An 18112-nucleotide genomic window follows, 5' to 3' on the forward strand; every position below is an offset into this window, starting at 1 on the left:
CAAGAGTACGCATTTATACCTACACTCAAGGGGAATACGTTTTCAGAGATAATGAAGCTTCCAATGCTTAACGCCCCGGAAAACTAGCACCTAAGTGGGAAGGCCCATACTTAATACATGAAGTGCTAGGAAAAGGGGCATACAAACTGCGCACCCTGGATGGACACATCATCCCGCGCACGTGGAACGCGCAACAACTGCGCAAATGCTACATGTGAACACCCTTGGCCATGCACCTTTCCACTTAGTTATGTTGGCCATGCGCCTTTTATCTACTTATGTTGGCCACACGCCTTTTAAATTACCTATGTCGGCTATACGCCCCCTTTTCTATTTCAGTGATGTATGTGGGCCTCGCGCCTGTTTCTAAGCTAATGAATGCAAGCATTGGCTATGCCTTATGTTTTTATCCTCATGACTTCTACGTTAAAAATGCATGTTAAACTTTTGATTAGCACGAAAACACTTCAGTAAATTTCGAGCTCTTGAGTTATGCCTCCAAGGTCCTCCGCGAGTATTGTGCGAGACCGGGTAATAACACTCATACACGAGCCACACGTACATTTATTCGAGCTAATTTAACCAAAGTTTTTAACAATAATGCAAAAATTGTAACTTGACAAATAGAAAGCAAACATAATGTCATATTCCAAAAAGTGCGCCAGCGCAATGATTACATAAAAAGTCAAAAATAGAAATTACAAGGCATAAAGTCGTCAAACATTATCTATTCATGGCCATCACCATCACCATCACCATATCCATCTCCATCGCCATCGCCATCTCCGCCGGCTACCTCTTCTTTATCCGATAACTCCACAATCTCTGGAGGGTCAAGGATACCCTTTAGCCGCGCGCTCCAAGCATCATGCTTTAACGCCTCGGTGACCAAATCCATAACTGGCAGTGAAAGATGGTCGTAGACTTCTTCAGCGCGAGCTAACACAGCATCAGCCTGATCGGTCACAGAGCAATGACTGGTATCAAACTCTTGACCAAAGGCCTCTTCCACGTGATGAGCACATTCCAGATAACCCCCGCGATGCCCAACAGCACGTGAAGCATCTATGAACATGGCAACAGCCGTATCCATCTCAAATGCGTTCAAAATAGAGTTAGCAATCTGCAAAAAGGATAATGGATAAGAACAAAGGAACAGTAAATAAAACCTAAGGTAAAAGAGGAGAAACTCACTGCAACTACTCCTCTATTGCGCATCCATTCGGAGTCGGAAACTAGCGTGTCCATGATTGCTTGAGCTACGGCATAATTGTTCTGAGCCAGTTAAGGGCAGAGGTGCTAATAATCTCGCGCCTCGTCGGCCCTCTGTTTGGCCTCGTCGGCCCTCTGTTTGGCCTCCTCGGCGGTAGCAGCCTTCACCCTCTCAGCCTCAAGATCAATCTCCAATGACTCATTCTTGTCAGTTTGCTCATGCAATCGACGCTTTAACTCCGCAATCTCCACATCCTTGGCATTTAAGTCTTTATCCTTGCTGGCCACCTGCGCCTTTAACTCGTCCTACAAAGGATGAGATAACGACTTAGTAATATTTTGACAAGTACAAAACAACATAATGAGAAAAGGGTTAAGTTCGTTGAACCTCAACATGCTTCTTGTCCGCTTCAACGTCCTCAACCTTCTTTTTAATGTAGCAATCTGAGCTTCAAGGTCGGTAATCTTGGAGCGAGGAGAATACATACGCTGATTATCCTTCTTGCACACCTCTTTCCATTCAGCCCGCTCTTTCGATAAGAACTCCTCAGCAGCACGAAGTTTGCTCCTTAAGCCCTCGCGGCCCCATTCCTCAGATTTTTTCTCCGCTTCGAAGGCGGCCTTCTCCTCAGTAAACGCACTCTTCACGGTACTTTTCCCAATCACCCCGCTCTCTAACCATTGTACGCCACTCGCACATAATTTGGTGGTTAGCACCACGGGTGTTGGCCTCTCCAACAACGTAGGCATGATACAACCCATCGTGGGTCCGCGCTCTCTGCCTATTAACTTCACCGGGAGGGAACGAGTTCAAGTACCAATCACGACAAGGAGCAAACTCCAGGAACGTGTCCTTCTGCTTTAAGCCCCATGGAGGATGGTGGGGAGCATCACCGGGAGCTTCCTTAGTGTAAGTCTTGTAATAAATATCTCCTAAGGTATCCTTAGGACCTATAGGAGTGATGCGTGTCAGTGTGTATATATTTTTTGATGTATATTTAAGCCCTTTTTACACTTTTAGCCAAGTTTTAAATTTATAAAACACGATATTCACTAACACTAAACACACATATGGGCAAGTGCACCCATCGTGGACGTAGTATAGTGTTGGTAAGATACCGAGGTCGTCCAAGGACACAAGAGCTTTTAATACCGGTTTATCCTCAACGTCTAATCAAATCAAAAAGTTAGAAAAATGTTTTAAACTAAGAAAAATAAAAACTAACTAAATGCTGAAAATAAAAATAAAATAAAAACAGATAGACAAGATGAATCACTTGGATCCGACACGTGTATTAGTATAACCTTTGATTATTTTCGCACTTTTGCACTTAGTTTAAGAGATTATCTTAGTTATTGTAGTAGGCCCCTCTTTTGAAGGCGACGTTACCCTCAACCCAGTAGTTTGAGTCAGCAAGGATACAATCCTAAAGGGTCGGATTATTGAAAGATAATGAAATAAGTTATTAATGCAAATTGTGGTAGGCCCCGCTTCTGGCGGTGACGTTACCCTCGGCTAAGTAGTCTGAGTCAGCAGGGATACAGTCCTAAATAGCCGGGTTATAGTATTAATAGTAGTTAACTTATGAGGGGGTCAAAGAGTTTGGATCCCCGCCATCCAATACCTATGGGCATTGAAGGAGATCCAACTAAATTTGACCCAGGTCCCAAGCAGGACCTCTAAACGCTGAACAAGGGCAAGACCCTTACCAAACCGTTCCCTTAACCCCCGACCAGGTAGCCAACATACCTCCATATAGACCGTGGAGATATGAATGGTGAAAATCTTTTATTTTATATAGACAGTAAAATAATGCCAAGACACCACGGACAAACGATAAGGAAAGATCACCTTCAACATAAGTAACTAGTTATTAAAGTCATTAATACAAAACCAAATAAAAAGTGCAAAAGATTAAAAATAAAAAGTATTATACTAAACACTTGTCTTCACCAAGTGATGTAAGAGACTTAGGCAAACATGGCCTTGATTGTCAAGAACTCTTACGATCAATCTTGGATCCCGAGACGACTCACACACTCTACGATGGACAATGGATGATGGTGGTGGATGATGGTGTTATGGTGGTGGTGGGTGGTGGATGAGGTGTGAGAGAGGTGGTGTGCCAAGGGATGAGAGAGAATGAAGCCAAGCTCCTCTATTTATAGGCTGAACAGAAGGCTGGACACGGCCCCGTGTCCGCTGGACACGGCCCCGTGCCCGCCTGACACTCTCTCTCCTCATTAATTGTAATTGCGAATTACAATTAATGCGTCTGCTGTACTTTCACCACGCCCCCGTGCTCGCTGGACACGGCCCCGTGGTGGGCAATGGAAGCTTCTACTGGTTTGTCTTTTCTGCTGCTTCCTGGGCACGCCCCCGTGTTCGCTGGACACGGGGCGTGTTCAGACTCTGTTTCTTCTCTTTTGCCTTGGGAGATGCCGTTGAGGGTCCGGGCAGTCTACTTTTGTTCCTTTTCTTGTATTTATGGTAGAATTAGTGGTCTTTTTGCTTCTTTTGTGATTTTGAGCTCATTTCATCCTGAAAATACAAAAGGAAGACAAAAACACTCTTTTTCCAACATTAGTACTAAAAAAGGGTTAGTTTTATGCCTTAATTGATGTGTTTTATATGTTGCGTTTTACACACATCAAATACCCCCACACTTGAACTTTTGCTTGTCCTCAAGCAAAACTCTTTAAATGTGGCTTACACTCCCAAATGGAATAGGTAGAAGAGAAGTTTTTAGCTTGTCCTAGAGTGTCGGGAATCCAAGGTTTTTGTAGGCTTTATTTTTATTTATTTACAATCCCATTCGTTATGATTTATTTTGAACTTTTCATAAGATAAATTACTTATTTGGGCATAGCATGCCTTATTAAAATTCCATTTATATACAAGTTCACATTCCTCACGGGAGATCACTCAACACTCGGCCGAAGGTGTATATTTTAGTGAATCACTCGAGAGCGGCACGGAACTTACGTCTTTCCATAGGCTTGCCAAGCAATCAATCCTCCTCCTTTTTAACTTTTTACCTTTGTAAATATCAAGAGGACTTTTTGGGTGAAGGCTTGGGTTTAAAGGTGGGTGGTTGGTTAGTGGTTAGTAAAAAGGGCGAAAATCGTAACAAGTGTCGGTTTTCGTAAAATACCTTGTTTTTAGTGACCTATTATTTTTGAAGTATTTCTCCAAACAAGCTTTTGTAGCTTTTGTTTGTTTTTGACTTCATCATCATTTTTTTTTTTATGTCACTTGAAAGGGCAAGTTGACGAAAAACCGAGCTTGTTACTAAAATAAAAGGTGAAAGAAAAATGAAAAAGGTTTTTTGGTGGGTAAAAATGGTTTTTGGGGTAATGAAATGAAAGGTTTAGGCTCAAAGGGGTTTTCTAGGGGGATTTTGGGTAGGTAAAAAAAATGAAAAATAATGGTTTTGAAAAAAAAAAATAGTTAGTCCTAATGCCTCCATCATTTACTTACTTGGGTTTAAGTTGGTAAGGACCGGGAATGTATCGTCGTGGCAAGTTCTAGATTTGTAAGGACCGAGCGGCTATTCACACAAGAAACGAAAAATGAGCATTTAATCTAAATATGTGTATTTTTATGCTCAATAAAGGCTCAAAACTCACTTTTGTGGGAATGGGTTTTTAATGTGACCAAGCATATATAATCGAATTTTAAACTAGACTTGTTATGTCGTTTCATAATTTTCTTATGTTGGTTCCTTTTTTATCACGACGCTATCGGTTGTAAACTTGTAAAAATATAACCTTTTTAGAACTTGTTATTCCCAACTTAAACTAAGACAAGTAAATAAAAAAAAATGAAAAAGTTTTTGAAAAAATTTGGGGTGTTTAGCGGTTCCAATAGAGTTTTGTGTAAGGCTTGTGTTTAGGATTTTGCAAAATTTCAAGATTTTAGCATCCCCCCCACACTTAAATTACACATTGTCCTCAATGTGTCCAAAAATAATATTTTTGGTTGATTAGAATGCATAAAAGTATGTTAAAAAGCAAAGATTTTTGTTACTGGCATCCTGGACACGGCCCCGTGTTCACCGGGCACGGCCCCGTGGTCAAGTGCCAGTAACAAAAATTACAGAATTGAAACAGAAGCCTGGACACGGAGGCGTGTCCGCTGAACACGGCCCGTGTCCAGTTACCTGAACTGGGTGATTTTTCTGCAGGGGCTCAGCACGGAGCCGTGTTGGTTGGGCACGGCCCGTGTTGAGCCTTCTGTGATGGAGATTTTTGTCGGGTTGCTCTGTTCTTCGTGCATGGTTCCATTTTTTCTCGTTCCCTTTTTCATCCATTACCACCATGAGTGTGTTTTATTCTCAAAACAACCATCAATCATAAATCATAACATTGCAAATCATAGAGAGACATTACACTAAGTTAGCTAAATAACTAGGGGATACATAAGGTTATCATAAGAGTTCCACTTATTTAAGAAAATTTCGGGAATAGCTTCCCGTTGTAGTAACTCTTTTTAGCCGATGGCTCCTTGGTTGTCATTCAAAGCCATTCTTCTATCTCCCTAGGGAGGTAAAAGGTAGCATCATTCTCTTCGGTGTCTCGAGGAGGAACGCTCACCGGGATTCCTTGCACCACCCTCGGTTGAGGTACTTGGTGCATGGCGTGCCATTCTGCTGGAATGATAACCTCGGGTACTACATTCCACGCCCTTTGGGTTATCACCGGGACCAAAGGCGGGGAAGCGAGAAGGTTCAATCTCTGGTGCAGGAGATTTACTTCCCGTAGGCAACCCTCCAAACCTACCGTCAGATGATTAATACGATCCACCAAAGCTTCTTCTACTCCCGTCATCTCGTCTATGGCTTCCCTCAAAGCGTAAACGTAGTTTACTAGGGAATCCTCTGCCGTAGACGACCTCCTTCCATTTCGGTTATTTCTTGAAGATGTTCCGCTGTTCTGCTGGCCATTTTCTGCGAAATAATCCGAAGATAACTAAAATTTTGCAAAACAGTACCTCGAACACGGCCCCGTGCTCAGTGAGCACGGCCCCGTGTTCAGCTATCTGCAGGATTTTTGCCTAACGGCTCCAGGTTTTTAAATTATTTTAATACACTTTTATTGTGTTTTAAGCTTAGATAATTTAAAACAAAGTTATAGAACTAACTTTAGACAAGAATTCGTGGCAAAAATTCCTACAAACCTTTCATAGAAGGTTGGAATCATGGGTTTCCAAGCTTCCATGGAGGTAAGGTTTGAAAAATTTTTTGGAAGAAGGAGAAATGAACAAAAGTGGAAAAGACAAGATGGTCCTTAGGAACCTTCTTTTAGCACTTACCTAGGATGGTATATATGAAGATCCCAGGAATCTCTGCTTGGTGAAGTGGTCAAAAATGAGCAGAATTCAGGCTGCATTTAAAGAAAACGACAGCACACTGGACACGGCCCCGTGTCCGCTGGACACGGCCCCGTGTGCAGAGAAAATCCTGACACATTTTGTCCGTATTCTGACAGAATCAGCAGAGAATCTTCTGAGTGAACACGGGGGCGTGTTGACCGGGCACGGCCCCGTGTCGGTAGGCTGTTTTATGGAGTTTTGTTTCTTACTAAGGAGCTAATCTATATCGGGTGGCTCTTGACTTGTTGGAACAACCCCAAAGTGCCTAAGATACCTTAATTGTCCTATACTAAGGTGAGAACGCAAGAGGTTGTCGGTGAGGGTAATTCCTATTTTCATTCTAGGTGGACAAGTCCAACCCTTTCCCGGGCTCTCGTTAAAGAAGGTGTATGCCGAATCGCTCAGGTCTATGTATGCATCGAACGAAGTCGATGGGGAGTCCTTCACGGCACAATCGACACAGGGACGACTATCGTCCGCGTCTTTTCTAGGTAAGAAGGTATTTTCGGGAGCAACGAGGTTGTCAGAATGCGGTTCCAACATTTCCTCATGGTCATCATCTTGGGATGGATCTAAAAAATCCTTCCTAAGTTCTTTTGACCAATTGAGAAGTAGTTCTTCTAGTTGAAATAGCTCGTCAAGGAGCATTTCTCCTAGAATATCTGGCTGGGCGCATTCGAGGGAGAAATAGTGCTTATTTTTACTTTCGCCCCTCTTAAGGTTACAAGGAATCGGTGGGTCTATATAGTGGGGCCTATAAGTGAGGAAGAAACATTTTAATTCCTCATGTTCGCCTCCACATATTCGACACCACAAACCATAAGAGTGCCGAAAGTAAAAAGAATTACTATCACTCATGTTTGTGTCAGAAATTACCAACCGCCGGGATCTAACGGTTCTGTTTTCAGTAACTGAATCTTGGGCACGGGGGCGTGTTGAGTGGACACGGCCCCGTGTTCAGCCTACTGTCTGACTTAAAACAGGATTGCCAGTTCCAATGATTGAGCACGGGGCGTGTTCAGCAGGCACGGCCCCGTGTTGAGCTCTGCAGAAGCTAAAAATCTAAGAAAAAATCCTAAAAAATTAAAGAAAAATAAAAATATGATTAAGCCGTTGATTCCTAACTTTCTTAAAATCCTTGTGTCCCCGGCAGCGGCGCCAAAAACTTGATGCGTGTCAGTGTGTATATATTTTTTGATGTATATTTAAGCCCTTTTTACACTTTTAGCCAAGTTTTAAATTTATAAAACACGATATTCACTAACACTAAACACACATATGGGCAAGTGCACCCATCGTGGACGTAGTATAGTGTTGGTAAGATACCGAGGTCGTCCAAGGACACAAGAGCTTTTAATACCGGTTTATCCTCAACGTCTAATCAAATCAAAAAGTTAGAAAAATGTTTTAAACTAAGAAAAATAAAAACTAACTAAATGCTGAAAATAAAAATAAAATAAAAACAGATAGACAAGATGAATCACTTGGATCCAACACGTATATTAGTATAACCTTTGATTATTTTCGCACTTTTGCACTTGTTTAAGAGATTATCTTAGTTATTGTAGTAGGCCCCTCTTTTGAAGGCGACGTTACCCTCAACCCAGTAGTTTGAGTCAGCAAGGATACAATCCTAAAGGGTCGGATTATTGAAAGATAATGAATTAAGTTATTAATGCAAATTGTGGTAGGCCCCGCTTCTGGCGGTGACGTTACCCTCGGCTAAGTAGTCTGAGTCAGCAGGGATACAGTCCTAAATAGCCGGGTTATAGTATTAATAGTAGTTAACTTATGAGGGGGTCAAAGAGTTTGGATCCCCGCCATCCAATACCTATGGGCATTGAAGGAGATCCTACTAAATTTGACCCAGGTCCCAAGCAGGACCTCTAAACGCTGAACAAGGGCAAGACCCTTACCAAACCGTTCCCTTAACCCCCGACCAGGTAGCCAACATACCTCCATATAGACCGTGGAGATATGAATGGTGAAAATCTTTTATTTTATATAGACAGTAAAATAATGCCAAGACACCACGGACAAACGATAAGGAAAGATCACCTTCAACATAAGTAACTAGTTATTAAAGTCATTAATACAAAACCAAATAAAAAGTGCAAAAGATTAAAAATAAAAAGTATTATACTAAACACTTGTCTTCACCAAGTGATGTAAGAGACTTAGGCAAACATGGCCTTGATTGTCAAGAACTCTTACGATCAATCTTGGATCCCGAGACGACTCACACACTCTACGATGGACAATGGATGATGGTGGTGGATGATGGTGTTATGGTGGTGGTGGGTGGTGGATGAGGTGTGAGAGAGGTGGTGTGCCAAGGGATGAGAGAGAATGAAGCCAAGCTCCTCTATTTATAGGCTGAACAGAAGGCTGGACACGGCCCCGTGTCCGCTGGACACGGCCCCGTGCCCGCCTGACACTCTCTCTCCTCATTAATTGTAATTGCGAATTACAATTAATGCGCCTGCTGTACTTTCACCACGCCCCCGTGCTCGCTGGACACGGCCCCGTGGTGGGCAATGGAAGCTTCTACTAGTTTGTTTTTTCTGCTGCTTCCTGGGCACGCCCCCCGTGTTCGCTGGACACGGGGCGTGTTCAGACTCTGTTTCTTCTCTTTTGCCTTGGGAGATGCCGTTGAGGGTCCGGGCAGTCTACTTTTGTTCCTTTTCTTGTATTTATGGTAGAATTAGTGGTCTTTTGTTTCTTTTGTGATTTTGAGCTCATTTCATCTTGAAAATACAAAAGGAAGACAAAAACACTCTTTTTCCAACATTAGTACTAAAAAAGGGTTAGTTTTATGCCTTAATTGATGTGTTTTATATGTTGCATTTTACACACATCAAGGAGCTTGTGGCATCGATCCTCCTGCAACACCAGCCGCGCCCCCGCGCCCACTACCTCCAGCACTTGCACCACCTGCAGCAGTGGTAGTTTCTTTATGCACTATGGCAGCTGATCCCCCAGCAGCAGAGGTCACTTGCACAGTATGAGTGGGGGCATCAGGCTGCGTAGACTGCGTTGGTTTAACAACCTCAGGTTCCTTGTACTGAGTAGTTCCCTTCTCCTTCTCCTTCTCTTTAAAGGGCTGATCAAGCCCAGTTATATGCGTGACCTCCAGGTCCCGCGCCACATCATGCTGGGTGGCAACGGCAGCATCAGTAGTTTCTTTCTCCCTCTCTTTTTCTTTCTTTTTTTCTTTTTCCTTCTCTCTCTCTTTCTCAACCTCCAGTTCAGCAGATCTGAGAGGCTTGATTATAAACTTGGTCTTCTTCGGCGCCGGCTCTTTCAACTCAATACCATTAGTTTTCTCAGGGGCTTCTTTTGGGCCTCTGTAAAAATCAAGTGTTAGAAAAGTTGCTGCAAAAAGAGAACAAGTATTAAAATCCTCCACTAACCTGGAGAGAACTTGTATAAAGAGCGCAGATTGCTCTGTTTTCCTATCACTAGGGCTCCCCCAGCCTTTTGCACTGCTTTGATCCCAGCAGCAGTTTCCTCCCTACTCCTCTTCCTGCTCACTAACTTGAGGGCATGCTCTTCCTCTTGCTCCTCTTCTTCCTCCTCTTCATCCAGCGCGATTGAAGAAGGAATAGCGCCAGCATCTGGGTTCCTTGAGCCCGCGCTTCCTGAGCTTTTTGAACCAGCAGCGCTGGTCTTCTTCTCACCTATACGGGAGTACCTTTCTTCTCACTTATAAGTGAATCACTTGCAACAATGTAATCTTCAAGGTTACTCTGCCGAAATCGAAGAGTACCTTTCTTAGAAGCACCAGTAGTCGCGCGGCTATTCCCGCCCTTCTTGCTGGTCAGTTCAGCATCAATAGTGATCACCTTCTTCTTCTTGTTTGGTTTCTTCTTCTCCTCCTCCGGATCTATGCCAAGTTCGCGCAACACACCTGTAACGATGTTAGACCAGGAACTTAGCTCCCCATTTGAAGACCCTACAGACTCCTCGCTGGAAAGATAAAGAATCTCTTTCCCAGCGGAAGTCACAGCACGCAAGGGCCGAGGGTTGGGTAGATGCACACCTTCGGTTGCAGTGGGAGGATTGGAGAAAGCTCCAGCAGGAGGATAAAGAAAATGGCCTTTAATCCGCTCATACCAATAAGGCTCCCCTGATTCTAGTAGGCGCACACCCATAGACCCATCCAATGGTGGGGAAAGCAGCTTGGTAAAGATGCGCCTTTGCGACCAAGTTCAGCAGTTAAGCGTAGGTAAATAACAAAGGAAGGTAAAAACAAAGAAACAACATACCTCTATCCTGAAACTTCAGAATGGGTACTTCGTTGCTGGTTTACGGCCACTTGTCACTCATCTGCGCCGCAGCCAGGACATTTTCCCTAAAGATCCGATTTGGCGTTGTAGTGAACTTCAAGTACTAGTCGGCTCCCTTGGGTATTGGCAGTTCCTCCTTCTCAATTGTATCCGGCTTGCAGAAGATCATCGCGATCGGTATGACTTCTTCTCAGATGAAGAAGAACTTCTTCTTCCAATCATGAAAGCTCTTGGGGGGATTTAGAAGAATCTTCTTGGCAGAACCCCTGTTGCCGAAAGAGTAAAACCCTATATTCCGAATCAACTGATAAAATACCCTAATCTTCTCCACTGTGGGCTCTATACCATGAGATAGGCAAAAAAACTCAAAGTGTCTCACCCTCACCATGCCGGGTGGACTCATTTGCGATATATGAAACCCATAGTAATGGAGTATGTGTGCCTTGAACTCAGTGGCCGGAAGTCGGAAGTTACCTTGCAAGAAGAAGTCTTTAAACAGGGTAATATATCCCGGCAGTGCGTCGACGGCAGTCAGACCTTGCCGGGGATATTGTGCGTCCCATTCCGGTGGAAACCGGAATCCCCTGATTATTTGCTCGAACAGTCCCTGATCCCATTTAAGAACAGGGAGGGGACCCTCTTGAACTTGAGTCTCTTCTTCAGCCATGAGAACACTTAAATATATGAAGATCTACTCAGAAACTTAAAGAATGTTCAAGAAAAACTTGAAGATCTGCTGTGGAATAGTTGAAGATTTGAAGAAATCTTGAATACTTGAGAGAGAATAAGAGAAAGCAAAGAAGGGTTTGTGAATTCTTCTCTCCTCTCGTCGACTATTTATACTCATCGCATTTAATGCGATGGGTAAACGTGTCGGATTCACCGCGCGCGTAGCCAATCAGCAGCTGCAACGTAAGGCGGGATTCTCGGAGCGACGGTTACCACGCGCGCGTGGGCCTCACTCGCCTGACGGAAAGCTGAACCGTTAGTGACAGCATGATGATGGTCGTGTCAGTAGTCAACTCAAACGTCGTTGTCGACGACATTTCGTACCAACCTGTCAGAATTCAAAATTCGAGGTTTTTCCCGCTCAAAGTTACTACAAACTTCATGCAGAAGTTACCAAGGCTGCGCAGCATCCATGATTAACCAATGAGCCTGTGCGCTTACATTCAAAAGCAAAAAATACCAACAGGCTAATTTGGTAGTCGCGCCATAATAAGTGACAAACACTTACACGCGCGCGGTCTACCAAGATCCAGCAAGCATTTCTCTAAGATAGCACTTTCTTTTGCTCTAAGTCCAGAGCTCCAACCATTTACTTCGCACATGGTGCAGTACTGGACTGGGGGGACTTGAAGGGGTATGGTCCCAAAAAGCCGCGCAGACCATCCAGGTCACATGCTGGACCATACTCCTTACTCACCAAGCTGATCAATCTTGTAGACCCGCCCGGGCTGATTAAGCAGATCCTGATCCCGCACGAGGTCCGAACAACAGATAGCATCAGTTTGCACACTTAGTGTTCTGAATAAGAGCCTTCAGCCACTTTAGAAAGTACAGAAGGTACAAGTGGCAGAAGAATAAGCCAATCGGCGTCCTCCAGGCCGTGCTCTATCGTGCTCCATGATCGTCTGACGTGCAGGAGACAGTGAGTACACAAGGACGCCTACGTGGCACCAATCAGGGGTCGACGACAACTGCCCCATGATCTCCACTTATCTGCTGATGGCAGAGGGACAACAAGGCCGACAACTAGGACACGTGGCTCCAATCACGGTACGCCAGCACCGGAGATCTTCTAGAAGACACTAACGGTCGAGACCAGTGAGACAAAGAGGATATTCCCTAGTTGTCACCTTCCGGCCCAAGGCCCATCAGCTCATCTCCTCTTACACATATCCGGATATAAATATAGACCTTCATGCACAGGTTAAACATTCTAGACTCTCTACTCTCACTCTTAACACACACTTATTTCCTCAAAGCAGATACTTATTCTCACGCCGGAGTCTGGTTAAGAGGGAAACCCCCATATTCCCCTCTTAACGAGCTAACGGTGTTTCTATTTTGCAGGAAGAACGGATCAAATCGAAGCTCAGGAAAGTTTAAGAAAGATTAACCCTTATGTTTGAAACATAAACCAAACTAATTAACTCTAAAATTAGTTTCGTGTTTCTTCAGTACACCTAAATAATGCCTTCATCCTTGGATGTTTTACGTTATGTGGCAGTCCAGTCAGCACTAGGGCATTATTGGGCATTATGTTAAAAGAGGTGTAGCAGGGCCGTCTATCAAGGGGTACAGGAGGTGCCTGTGATCAGGGCCCAAATCAATATAGGACTCGAAAAATTTTTAAAATAATATATATATATATATATATATATATATATATTTAAAAAAAATCCTGGATGTTTGTATAGATAAGGGCCTGCTAAAAGACCCAAAGTTTTTTTTAACTAAAGGCATGTTTAAAAGTTAAAAAACGGCTCAATTAACAAGCCCAAGTGACTATTCTAAACAAAAATAAGGGCCTGCTAGATCAGGGAAAGGAACAAAACGTCGCACTATCACAGGCAGTCTAGTATATCGCACAGGGAATTGGGACGAGGGATACTGGAAACAAAACGTCGATCATATGTTTTTGGCGTTTTGATTTCATATGTTTTTGATGCCATATGTTTTTGATTTCATAATATATTAATATGTGTGACTCTGATTTCATATACTATAAAACTTGATGTGATTGAATGAATGTTTTTTGTTAATATTTAGAAATTATGCCTCCCGTTCCTAAATACAAAGATCTATCCAGCCATCAAAAATGTAAGAAGAGGAAGCTAGAGGAAGAGAAAAGAAAGGCGGGCAAAGTAAAACAAAACCGAATACACAAGTCTTTTTTCAAAAAGAAACTCAAAATTCTAGTTCTAACTTGAGTGACGATAATGTGGGTGAAGAAGATGTGAACGTAGATGAAGAACCACATTGTTTGCTTAGCAAGTAGGTTTGATAATTTGATCATTTTTACTACACTATTTTTGTTAATTTGTTTTATCTATTTCATAACAATTATCATAGTATTATGGGTTTTTAGTATTTATATATTTGACTGAATGATTGATAAGTTTATATTATATGAAAATTTGCGAATATGGCCTACATTTTTTATCTCGAACATGGCCAATTTTTTTTTTTTTTTTTTTTGTAATTTTCGGAGACGGCCCTGAGGTGTAGTGGGATAATGCCCCAATAATGCCCAAAACAATCATTACCCAATTATTTTTTTCAAACTAAAACAAATAATATTTATTAATTTTCGTCTTAATTTTCAAATTACATAAATAATAAAACATAAACACATAGTACTACTCGTCTTAATTTTTGTCTTCGCTTTCGCCATCGGTCGAGTCACCCTCATCCGCTAAAAACTCTCTGTAATAAAAATTTGCAATGGACGACGAGGAGATTGGGGAATCATTTTTTATATAAAATGGGGTGTAAAAGATTTGTTGTTTGATGTTATAAGTGAAGGTTTTTGATTTTGGTTTGTATAAAATGGGTGAAGGTTGGTATATATATATCTAATATCTAATATCTAACTTATAATAAAAGACTCCAAATAATGACACATGGCATTTTCTCCTTCAACATCATATATTTTATATATATTTGTTTAATAAATTTCTTTTAATATTAATTAATTAATTAATAACCAATATATAGATATCACCTATTTTTATTCTTATCTTTATCTAAAATTAAATAATAACTTCAATTTTGCAATTTAGACCTTTTGTTTTTTTACTTTTAACCCAACGTTTTTCATCTTTTGCAATTTAATCCTAACTCTTTTTTATTTTTAATTTTGGTCCGCCATACTTTTCATCTTTCCCAAGTTTTTCGTTTCGTTCTAAATTTTGTGAGTTAACGCACCGCAACGTGCGTGTGGGGTTCAACATTTTTTCGTATTTTTTACCGTTTGAAAGGCCCGTCGCGTCACATCTATTTTTCTGCGTTTGACAAGTTCGTCTAACATGCGGGTCCTGGATGGACTTAGTTATTTTTTTCTGTGTTTTACATTTCGGTTTAATTTCTCAGCAACGAGCGTGCGTGATTCAAAGATTTAACGTCTGCTTTTCGCTCGGCGTTATTTTTTTCCCTTTTTTTTATTTTGTTTTTACGAGCTTTTCCGGTGTTGGTGGTCGCTGACAATGGTATAGTATTGCTACTACTTAACACAGTTTTATAACAAACCCTGCAACGAAATATATATATATATATATATATATATATATATATATATATATATATATATATATATATATATATATATATATATATATATATATATATATAGGGGGCTGCTAGAATGAGAACCACCCCGAGTTGTAAGAACCGCGAGAACTACACCCCACGGAGCGCCGTTCGCCGCGATTTTTTTTTTACAAGTAGATGTGTGCATTATAAACACGGCCGTAAAAAATCACGGCGAACGGCGCTCCGTGGGGTGTACTTTTTTACACCTCAAGTTTGGTGTTTTTTAATTTTTTTTCTTTTTTCTTTTTTTTTTTCACCAAACTTGGGGTGTAAAAAAGTACACCCCACGGAGCGCCGTTCGCCGTGATTTTTTACGGCCGTGTTTATAATGCACACATCTACTTGTAAAAAAAAAATCGCGGCGAACGGCGCTCTGTGGGGTGTAGTTCTCGCGGTTCTTACAACTCGAGGTGGTTCTCATTCTAGCGGCTCCCTATATATATATATATATATATATATATATATATATATATATATATATATATATATAAGTTAAATTAAAAAAGTAAATAAAAAACAAAACTAGCCGTTAGCTGACCGTTGCCAACGGTCATTGGCTAAAATTCTTGAACACTGGCGTGGAAAAAATAACGCTTTGTGCTTTTTTTTGAAAAAAAACGCCCAAGACGGTAATTGGGCGAGGAGAGGGGGGCGTTTTTTTAGAAAAAATCCGACAAAGATTCCCCACTACGGGTGGTATGAGAATTTACATTTTTACCAAAGCGAAATTAAAAAGATAATAGTTAAAGATAGGGTTTTAGACTTTTAGTGAATGGCACGTGAAGAACAATGGTCAAACTGTAAGCAAACAACATGACGATGCATGTTTCCCACGTTCTTCCCTTGTATTAATTGGATTAATAATTATATTAAATCACCAACTACAATCATAAACTCTCAATTATATTCGATGTTCTTAACTTACTTGCCAATTTTAAATTCATGTCCTCCTTTTTATTCGTTTTTATACTTTATTATATTGTTCATATCATTTTTTTAGATTTATAGCATTGTTTTTAGATATCGGTATTCGTTTATAAATAATTCATGGCATAACTAAAAAATATTTTTTAGATATCGGTTTTGACTTTTGATTCATTTTTCCCAGTTGAACCACGAATCATTTATAGAACCAAAGATGATGAATAATCAATAATCACTAAACAAAAATGTAATATGAATGGCAATTTCTAAACAGCTAAAGGTTTACTGTGTAACGCGCTGTTTGTTTACCTCTTAATGAGGCTCTTAATGGAATAATGGTTCAGACATCTTACTGGTTCAGCACTTAATGATTTGTTTCACGAGCAGATGTCTAAATGGTTTAGACATTTGCCTCTGAATGGTTAAGATTTATACAGAGTCTGAATGGTTAAGACCACTAATCTGAATTGGTCAGATATTTGCCTCTGAACGGTTAATCATTATACGGGCTCTAAATGGTTTAGACCTCTTACTGGTTCAGCACTTAATGATTCAGACCTCTTACTGGTTCAACACTTAACTATTCAGATGTTGCCAAACAGCCCCTAAGAGTATTCTTTGGTTCGAATTTCGGGTTATTCATTTTGAATTGTTTTTGCTCGAAAACAAAAATAAAGCAAAGTGAGGAAGTTATAAACCAAATCGAAAACCAAATCCAAATTCGGTTTGTGTTACTGTTCGGACCGAATAAACCAATTTTTTTCAGTTTTTTTTTTTTCATTTTTATAACATTATTTGTTATTAAATTGTTTGGAGTTAACTGCCATTTTCGTCCCTATGGTTTGGTCACTTTGGCCATTTCAGTCCATTTTTAAAAAATGCGCCATTTTCCTCCCCGACGTTCTGGAAAAGTGCCATTTCAGTCCAAAAATCATAACCCAGTTAAGTCAGTTAGTAAACAAGGACTGATTGTGTAAATTTGTAACATAAAGGACTGATTGTGTAAATTTGTAACACCACCACCACTAGCCCTGCCACCACCACCACTCCGCTGCCACCACCACCACCGCCGCCACCACAGCCACCACCGCCACCACCGCCAGATTACATGTCGTCGGATTAGTTCTTGCAACTGTTGATTAACTAATTATTGCAGCTCACATGATATCTGACCGGGAACGTACATGCTCCTATTTGAATGACTTATTAATTATTCCGTGCATATGCAGTAAGCTTCGTAAGTGGCGGGGATTTGAGAATTGGTCTTGAACGAAGTTTATTGCAGCCGGTTAGAATCGTTGATTACATTTGTTTGGAGTTCAATTCACTAAAGATAAGGCTCTACTTTATAAACAGTTGTAATTATTAATAACAATTGCAAGAACTAATGCAATAATTTGTTAATTAATAGATGTAATCAACGATCCTGATTACATGTCGTCGGAGCTCTGCAATATCATGTGAGCATTTTTTAATAAGTCATTCAAATAGGAGCATGTACGTTCCCGGTCAGATATCTCCATCGCACACCTCGCCGTCGATCACTTTCACCACCGTAGCACCATTCTCCGACCACCCTTCTCATCTCCGGCTAACCTGCAACTCCGGTCACCATTGTTGTCATCATCGGACATCATTCCCGTCATTCATCATAATTACCATCATACCATCATCGGTCACCATTGCTGTCATCATCGGACACCATTGTTGTCATCATCGGACATCATTCCCGGCTGTGGTGGCTGTGGTGGCGGTGGTGGCGGTGGTGGCGGTGGTGGTGGTGGTGGCAGCGGAGTGGTGGTGGTGGCAGGGCTAGTGGTGGTGGTGTTACAAATTTACACAATCAGTCCTTTATGTTACAAATTTACACAATCAGTCCTTGTTTACTAACTGACTTAACTGGGTTATGATTTTTGGACTGAAATGGCACCTTTCCAGAACGTCGGGGAGGAAAATGGCGCATTTTTGAAAAATGGACTGAAATGGCCAAAGTGAC

The 18112-nt window shown here is 41.3% G+C and overlaps 2 protein-coding genes across 2 annotated transcripts; both read right to left on the reverse strand.

Annotated features, from left to right (window-relative positions):
- Positions 1 to 727: 727 nt before the first annotated feature.
- On the reverse strand, positions 728 to 1248 carry LOC118492135. The gene is made up of 2 exons (XM_035989934.1): positions 1195 to 1248; positions 728 to 1123 (listed from the first exon to the last, which is right to left on the reverse strand). Exons 1-2 carry the CDS (start codon positions 1246 to 1248, stop codon positions 728 to 730), a joined length of 450 nt encoding a protein of 149 aa, XP_035845827.1.
- A 51-nt stretch (positions 1249 to 1299) lies between these two features.
- Positions 1300 to 1974, reverse strand: LOC110943523. Its single transcript, XM_022185267.1, has 2 exons — positions 1723 to 1974; positions 1300 to 1518 (listed from the first exon to the last, which is right to left on the reverse strand). Exons 1-2 carry the CDS (start codon positions 1972 to 1974, stop codon positions 1300 to 1302), a joined length of 471 nt encoding a protein of 156 aa, XP_022040959.1.
- Positions 1975 to 18112: the final 16138 nt, after the last annotated feature.

The sequence above is a fragment of the Helianthus annuus genome, chromosome 5 (genome assembly GCF_002127325.2).
Source record: "Helianthus annuus cultivar XRQ/B chromosome 5, HanXRQr2.0-SUNRISE, whole genome shotgun sequence".
In the NCBI taxonomy this organism is placed as follows: Eukaryota; Viridiplantae; Streptophyta; class Magnoliopsida; order Asterales; family Asteraceae; genus Helianthus; species Helianthus annuus.